The sequence below is a fragment of the Gordionus sp. m RMFG-2023 genome, chromosome 1, assembly GCF_954871325.1.
Source record: "Gordionus sp. m RMFG-2023 chromosome 1, tfGorSpeb1-WG-v2, whole genome shotgun sequence".
NCBI classification, from domain to species: Eukaryota; Metazoa; Nematomorpha; class Gordioida; order Chordodea; family Parachordodidae; genus Gordionus; species Gordionus sp. m RMFG-2023.
Genome location: NC_088775.1, coordinates 85,010,417 through 85,018,945, shown reverse-complemented (window position 1 = coordinate 85,018,945; position 8,529 = coordinate 85,010,417). Strand labels below are relative to the sequence as shown.

The window sequence follows — 8,529 nt, the reverse complement described above, 5'->3', positions numbered from 1 at the left end:
CCTAACTTCTTTTTTGGAATTTAAGTAAATTTATCAATTTTTTAAAGTTAGAAAAATATAAAAATTTAATAAATTTTGGCTTAAAGTTTTGTTAAATTTTTGCGATAAAAAGTAGGCAATAATTAATTTATATTTTTCAAATTATAATAAGAAATTGGCAGTTATATTAATCAAAATGGGAAGTATTTAAATTAAAATGAGAGATATAAAAATAATTTGGTAAGAATTATGAATTTCAAAATTTACAAAACTTATAAAAAATTTTAAGGAAAGATTTAGGATACGTTTCACAATTTTATAAAGTTACGAAAGTTTTAAAATTTTGAGGTTTTTTAAATATATTTATATCATAGCTTTATGTAAATATTCTTTTTATAGTTACAATACTTTATATTTGTTTTTATAAATTTATTTAAACAAAATATAAATATTTTCAAGTAAAATTTATATAAAAAGATTATTTGGTTTGCGCTGGCATAAATTTTAATAAATCAATCAAAAAAAAAGGTAAATAACTCTATTTTTTGTAATTTAATGATAAATTGATTTTTGATTGATGATAATATAAATATATATATTTAAAACGTTAACTTGATAAATGAAAGAACAACATTTATTATGTTCATATATAATGGCTCATTGATGATGCCTATAAATTCTTTAGATGAATCTGGGGAATCTATCAAGCAGCGCAATAATTGTCAGTATTCAAACAAAAAAGCTTAGATAGGGAAAACTTAACCCTGCTTTTGATATCTCGATCTTAAACGGATGTCTAAAAAAAGGCTAAATGGAAGTTGCTAATATTTCACTCCATAACTTACCTATTTCTATTGACAAACGTATCCAAAATTCCCACTTGAATAATCTCCCCCCAATTATTTCTACAGAATTATCTAGAAAAACATTTAGTCCAAGGGAACCCGCAGAAAAAAATTCAAACTGTCTTGTTTCCATCCAAAAATTAAAGACAGAATGTGACCCCATATCGAAACCTACTTATCATAACGTTTCTCCCCACGGTCTATCTATCATTGAAATTTGTGGAGAAAACGATCTAATACCCATCACCATCCCCCAAAAGTTTAAATTAATTGCCGATTCAAATCCCCAAGCGATGGCATATTATTACAAAGATGACTGGGAAGAAACACGGTGGAAAAGCGTAACTTATTTTCAATATTTACGAGATATAAGACGCGTGGCTAGGGCATTTATATCGTTAGGCTTGGAGAAGTTTCACGGAGTGGCAATAATAGGATTCAATGCCCCAGAATGGGTTACATCCAATTTTGCTGCCATATTTGCAGGGGGTTTATCAGTCGGAGTTTATACTACGAACAGCGCCGAAGCCAGCTTGCAGATAATGATGGATTGCAAAGCAAATATTTGTGTGGTGGAAGATTGGAATCAAATGATTAAAATTCTAGGCATAGCCGATAAATTACCTGACTTAAAGGCTATCATTCAATATCGAGAAAATTCTTTTCCATCTAAATCAAAACTCGGCGATATCAAGCACTTAAAAATATTAAAATGGTCCCATCTCGACGAATATTCTGAAATGACATCCGAGGATACGTTAAACGAAAGGATCGAATCTCTTAAACCTAATAATTGCAGCACTTTAATATACACTTCAGGTACCACCGGAATATCTAAGGGTGTCATGATTAGCCATGATAATTTAATATGGACCTCAACAAACCTATCAAACTACATAAAAGCCGAAAAATATTCTGAAAGAATAATTAGTTATCTACCCTTAAGCCACATAGCTGCCCAAATAACTGATATGTATGTGACCATCGAATCAGCATCAAGTATTTGGTTTGCTCAACCCGATGCTATGAAGGGCAGTTTGCTAAAAACTTTAATAGAAGTCAAACCTACCATATTCATGGGGGTACCAAGACTATGGGAAAAATTTACCGATAAACTTATGAATAAATCAATATATGGACTTAAAAAATACTTTTTCAACTGGGTTAGAGATGTAGGAAGACGCGGAAGCAAGGCATTAATGAAAGGCGACCCCGTTCCTTGGGGATATCATTTAGTTAACCGCTTTGTATTTTCTCGCTTTAAGACAATACTCGGCTTGAACTCGTGTCGGTATTTTATCAGTATGGGAGCTCCGTGTCCCACGATTACTTTAGATTTTTTCGGATCGTTGGCTATAAATATCCAAGAAGCTTACGGGACTTCGGAATGTACAGGGCCAGCTAGCATTAATTATCCCAATTTAGGCTTATTTTGGACGGGAAGTTGTGGGTTAGTTTTTCCAGGAACTAAGGTTAAAATATTGAAGCGGGAACCTCTGAAAGAGAATATAAGGGGTCAAGACATTACAGTTAAATATGACGTTAAATACGATAATAATTTCGGAAAAGAAAATAGTCACGACGAGTCAAAATTTCATGCTGTCAATGGTGATATAAAAACCATAGGTTCATCTCAAAATGAGGACATGGAAGGAGAGATATTGATAAACGGGAGACACGTTTTTATGGGTTATCTTAACATGCCACAACAAACTACAGAAGCAATTGATTCGAATGGTTGGTTATATACTGGAGACATTGGAAAGCTAATCAAAACAACAACTGGAGGTCCTTTCCTCTTTATAACTGGAAGATTGAAAGAATTGATTATAACTGCAGGTGGGGAAAATATCGCTCCGATACCCATCGAAAACGCTATCAAAGAGCAGTTATGGGAAATAGTCAGTAACGTCATGGTGATCGGTGACTACAGAAAATTTTTGTCAGTCATATTAACATTCAAGACCAAAATGGACATAAATACCGGCTTATGCTCTCAGACCTTGGTACATTCAGTTGAAACATTTATCCTAAATTTAATTAATCAAGGTTCTTCTACGGAATCGCTTGAGAAACCTCTTTCGCTTAAGAATTTGACTGAAAACATGCCACTACCACTAAAAAACTATATTAATGATAGAATGAAAGCCGCTAATGCAAAATCCGTAAGTAGAGCCGCTCTCATTAGAAAATGGGTCGTGTTGGAGAATGATTTTACTATAGCTGGCGGAGAATTGGGACCCACCATGAAACTTAGACGTCCTTATATATTAAAAAAATATGCTCAGATAATTGAATCCTTATACACTGACAGTAAAGAAACAAGTAAAGATGAATTTTCTTAAAAATATGAATTAATAAGACTCTAACATCTAAATCAAATATTTATACAATAGATTTCTTCTTTTTTTTATATAACAAATAATTATCATTATTTGTTAAATAAAAAACTTTCCCATATATTAATAATTTTATTTTAGCCTCAAATATTTTATCTCTTTAAAAATCACCCCCCCCCCCCCCCTTTTAACCCAAGACTTCGCACATCTTTCGCACTTTACCGATTTTATAAATCAATTCTTCTAATTATTTTATAACTTCTTCCTTTCTACCTAAACTCTTTCATATTTTTAAAAAAACTAAAAACTTCATTTCAATATACTCATATGTCTATATCTATTTCTAATAGTATATACACAATATAAAATAATTATTTTTGATTAATTCCAATCATAATGTTTTTGGATATTGTTAAGTAACAAATAAATAATAATATTATTTTGAAAATACTCACTTATTATACACTATTATATTCTTATGAAAATTTATGAATAAAAAATCATTTGTTTGAAAGAAAAATAATATTTGATTTCTATTTTTTCTAACCAAGTAAATTAAGTTTAAGAAATTTTGCCGCAGAACCAGGATTCGATATCTTAAGTAAATTTAATTTGTAAGTTTAAAAAAATAACATTTTTTTCAGAAGCTGTTTGAATATTCAACGTTTTTATAGAACTATTTGGGATGAAGAGATTATTACGGTGAATGGAATTAAATGCATTTACAAATTCAAAAGTTAGCAGATAGTTCCAATGAGAACGATTATACAGGTTACATAAGAGTGTGTGGGGGGGGGGAGTGGTAATGTATCTTTAATTGTGCACTGAGGGAGGAGGAGATTTGATTCAGCTTATAATTATCTTTGGGTATCTTACATATTAATTATGGAAAAGTGTATAGAAATGCTATCAGGGCCAACCCAAAAAGAGTATCAGGTTGATGTCGTTGAGTATTTTCGTGTTGAATATAGAAGACTTTCTCTAGTAGCGATTTGTTCTATTTTAAGACTTCATTTTTATAATTGGGATAGGTACGTTAATATAAAAAATGACGAAGATCCTGAGAGCTGTTTATTTTTGAAGGAATGCAATGTATCATCGATGCAGTAGATAATGTTACAGGTTGCGTTTCTCGTGACTTTACTAAGGTTGCTATTTTTTTTTGAAACTTTTATGTTCGTATATGTATATTTAAGAAAAATATGTCCATTGCGGGTTAAATATTTTCTCCTCAATGAACGCCACCTAATAAACATACTCCCTCGAGCTCTCTAAACTTGCTTTAAATCTTTCAATAATATGTATTTAAAATTTAATAACCTGAAACTAACAGGTAATTTGGGTTGTAAGATACTAGATGCTATCACATTTATCTGTATCAAATCCTTCCACTTATGCTATTCTTCACTTCTAAATGTCACCTTAATAATATATGTGATAAATACTCTTGTAATATTCGGTGGCGAGGCCCATTCTACTATTTAAAAGCTAAAAAATATTATCCAATACTAGTAATCCTAATAAGAGATTCTACACCCACCAGAAAATATTATTGAAAATTTGATGTTCTAAATCATTGTGAGCATTTACTTCTCGTTACGATAGAAAATAAAATACATTATTTTTAAGGCGACATTTTTTATATATATAATTGATATGCTTTTTTTATATGTCATATTTTACCTTATTTTTATAATATAATCTGAAAAATTTTTTTTTTATCGACCTCTAATGCTTGTAATTAGATATTTCCTTAGAAATTAAAATATTATTATAAAATAAATAAAATTAAAAGGAGTAAATATTATATATAATTTGATTATTTGTGTATCGTCGTGAGTAACTTACATATCTTTTATAAGTTATAAGATTTGATTATGTTTTAATATTATTTTTATATACTTTAATATTTGTATTTTGTAAACTTGTAAAAAAAATTAAAATATTTTTCAAGTAAAATTTTATAAAAAAAAATTATCTGGTTTGCGCTGGCACAATTTTAATAAATCAAACAAAAAAAGATAAATAACATATTTAATAGTTTAATGTTAAATTGATTCCTGCTTGAAGAGTATATAAATAAATATGTTTACCACCTCAGTTTAGATAAATGAAAGTGTATAATTGCGAAACAATATTTATTACAATACGATGCCCATATATAATCGCTCATTGATAGTACCTAAAGCCTGTTTGAATATAATGACTGATTTTAAAGCAAATATTTATGTGGTAGAAGATTTGAATCAAATGGGCGTTAGCTATAGTAGATAAATTACAGGACCTAAAGGCTATCATTCTATATCGAGAAAATTCTTTTCCATCAGAAGAAAAACTTGGCAATATGAAATACTTAAAAATATTAAATGATCTGATCTCGACAAATATTCTGAAATGACATCCAAGGATATGTTAACGAAAAGATGGAATCTCTTAAACCCAATAATTGCAGCACTTTGATATACATCTCAGATACTACCGGAATTTCTAAGGGTGTCATGATCAGCCACGACAATTTGATATGGATTTCCATAACTTTTTTAAAATACATAAATGCCCAAAAACATTAAGAAAAAATAGTGTTACCTTCCTTTAAATATCGCTGCCCAAATTATCAATAAACTATTATTGAATTGGCATTCAGTATTTGGTTTGCTAAGACAGATGCCATGAAAAGCAGTTTGCTAAAGACCTTAAATAAAGTCAAGCCCACTATATTCATTGGTGTACCTCGACAATGGGAAAAATTTGCCGATAAAGTTGTTAGAAAGAATAAATCAATTTAAGGTATTAAAATATACTTTTTTTGAATGGGCCAAAATTATAGGAAGACGCAGAAGCAAGGCGTCCCCTTCCTGGGGCCATTATCTCACCAATTGCTTAGTATTTTTCCTTATCAAGACAACCCTAGGGTTTAGCTCCTGTCGCTATTTTATCAGCATGGGAGCCCCTTGTTCCTCTACCCTACCTCTTTAAATATTACCGAATCATTTGCTATAAAGATTCAAGAAGTTTGTGGAGTTTCAGAGTGTACGGGGCCAGCTAGCGTTAAATATTCTTACTTGAGCTTATCTTAGATAGGAAGCTGAGGACCAGTTCTTCCAGAGCCCATGAAAGAAGATTCAATGGATAAAGATGTTACAAATAAAGAAAATGGCTGTAACGTGGCATTTTCACATGCTACAAATTGTGTTGTAAAAAAGGTAGTTCAGCTGAAGCTGAAGACGTGTAAGGAGAGGTGCTATTAAAGGAAGACATGTTTTTATGGGCTATCTTAACATGCCCCAGCAAACTCGTGAAACCATTGATTCGAATGGCTGGTTATATACTGGCAACATTGGAAAACTAATTAAAACTTCAACTTGGAGGTCCTTTTTTGTTTATAACGAGAAGATTGAAAGAATTGATAATAACTGGAAATTTTGTGAATAGCGATATTGTGATTATTTAAAATAAAACAAAATATATCTTACAAATTCTTACTATAGCAAACTTCCTTGCCTACCATTATCTTTCACGCTACCAAAATACATTTTAATACCATGTAAGATATATAGATATTTTATATTTATATATATCATAAATTAAAAATTTATTGTAATTAAAAAGTAAAATAAGGTATATATATTTATTAAATTTCCACCTCAACTGCCTAGTTGTATAGGATATCTGAGAGACATTGACGTAATTTTTCATAAAATTACCAAGATCAACGAGATCTACATCTACTTTGGTAGGAAAATAAATATGGATACTATGCTCCAAGATAATTTGTTTTTAATGTTGATGGTAAATGGGTTGTCATCAACGCATAAAAAATAAAAAATATTTATTAATTCTATTTAGTAAATGACATCAAATATATTTACTAAATAATATAATTAATTAAATATGGATATTAAATCTACAGTCAATGAAACCATCAATTTTAATTGCTACATCCAAACAAAACCCAAAATTTCCAGCTTACTCAATTTAAGGCTGCCGTTCAGAACAATGGCTGAAAATACTATAATCAAGAGCTGGCCTTTAAGCGGAATAATGATTGCAAATTTAATGGTTAAGGTAGAGAAATTAAGAAGGCCAGGATATCCATCAATAATAAAGATATAAGGCAAAAAATTTAGGAAATAAACAAATCAGAGAATTTGTATATCAAATGAGTAAATGTAATTACTAATCAGAAATCTATGACGCCTCATCCCAACCCAATATTTATGGCCTGAATAATATACATATTAATTCCGTAATCTATTTCAACACTCATAAAACAGAAACAGAGTTATAGGCAAAAATAAAAAAATATTACATATACTAAACTTCAAATTTAAAAAATCAGTTTGAAGCACTAACTCTGAAATTTACTAGTGCCAAATACTTAGTATAACGATAATTCTAGTCACTATATAAATAAGAAGAAAGATAATTTTCCTTATTAGCAATTAATTATAAAATTTGACGCAGATTCTCTTCTCCTTTCTCTCGTGGTCTGAATTTTGTGCATTTGGAGGGAAAATAAGCCCCTGCATAGGTCATAGTTTCTCTGACCAATATATTTTTAATATAATCTCTTAGTGTTGTTAAACCGATTTTTAAAAACGGCTAACTTAATATTTCATCCAGAAAAATATTGCACATGACTGAAGATTTTGCTCATAGAAGGAACAAAGGTCTAGACATATATTATCGAAATCTCTAGGCTTAGGTAATTTTTTTCTGGGTAAAATATTGAGTTAGCCGTTTTAAAAAAACCTAACAAGACTATAATCTCTACTCAATCATTTAATCCCCACTTGCTTTAAAACCTCTTGTTATTTTATTTTATTTTTGCATTTTTATGTTAAATTATTTTAAAAAAGATCTCTGTTAATTCTAAGAAGATAATAAAAATTAAAATATATCCCTCTCCTGCATTTAAAAGATAAATAGTTTATTTTTAATAAATAAAAAAATTTTATAAACTTGGAATTGAGCCGTTTATGTTTTCCTTAATAAGAAACGTAATATATTATTTTACAGGCAATCTGCGTAATCTGATACTAAGATCAATATCTTATGGAATTGTCTATACACTGTAAGTATATATTGCGTATTATGTGAATTTCCGGCTAAGCTCTACATTTACGGCAAAATCTAATTTTTCATATTTTTTTTTAAAAAAATACGAGCGAAATGGATTTAGAATTGAAAAATGGCTTTAAAAACAAAATAACTGATTGTCACTCAGAAAATATTAATCAGACAATAATGAATATTGCCGGTAACGTAAATAAAAAACAAAATACATCAATAATTTCAGATTGGTTAAAACAAGAACAAAAGAGTATTTTAGTTAAGATCCAAAAAAAAAAGAAGAAGGCAAAATG

The 8,529-nt window shown here is 29.6% G+C and overlaps 1 protein-coding gene across 1 annotated transcript; it reads left to right on the top strand.

Annotated features, from left to right (window-relative positions):
- Positions 1–790: 790 nt before the first annotated feature.
- LOC135930856 (long-chain-fatty-acid--CoA ligase ACSBG2-like) lies at positions 791–3,169 on the top strand. Its single transcript, XM_065467651.1, has one exon. It carries the CDS (start codon positions 791–793, stop codon positions 3,167–3,169), a length of 2,379 nt encoding a protein of 792 aa, XP_065323723.1.
- The last annotated feature ends 5,360 nt before the right edge of the window (positions 3,170–8,529 follow it).

Bases quoted from the DNA above. Each gene is read 5' to 3' on its own strand.
- LOC135930856 (XM_065467651.1), top strand. From the start codon at position 791: ATGGAAGTTGCTAATATTTCACTCCATAACTTACCTATTTCTATTGAC.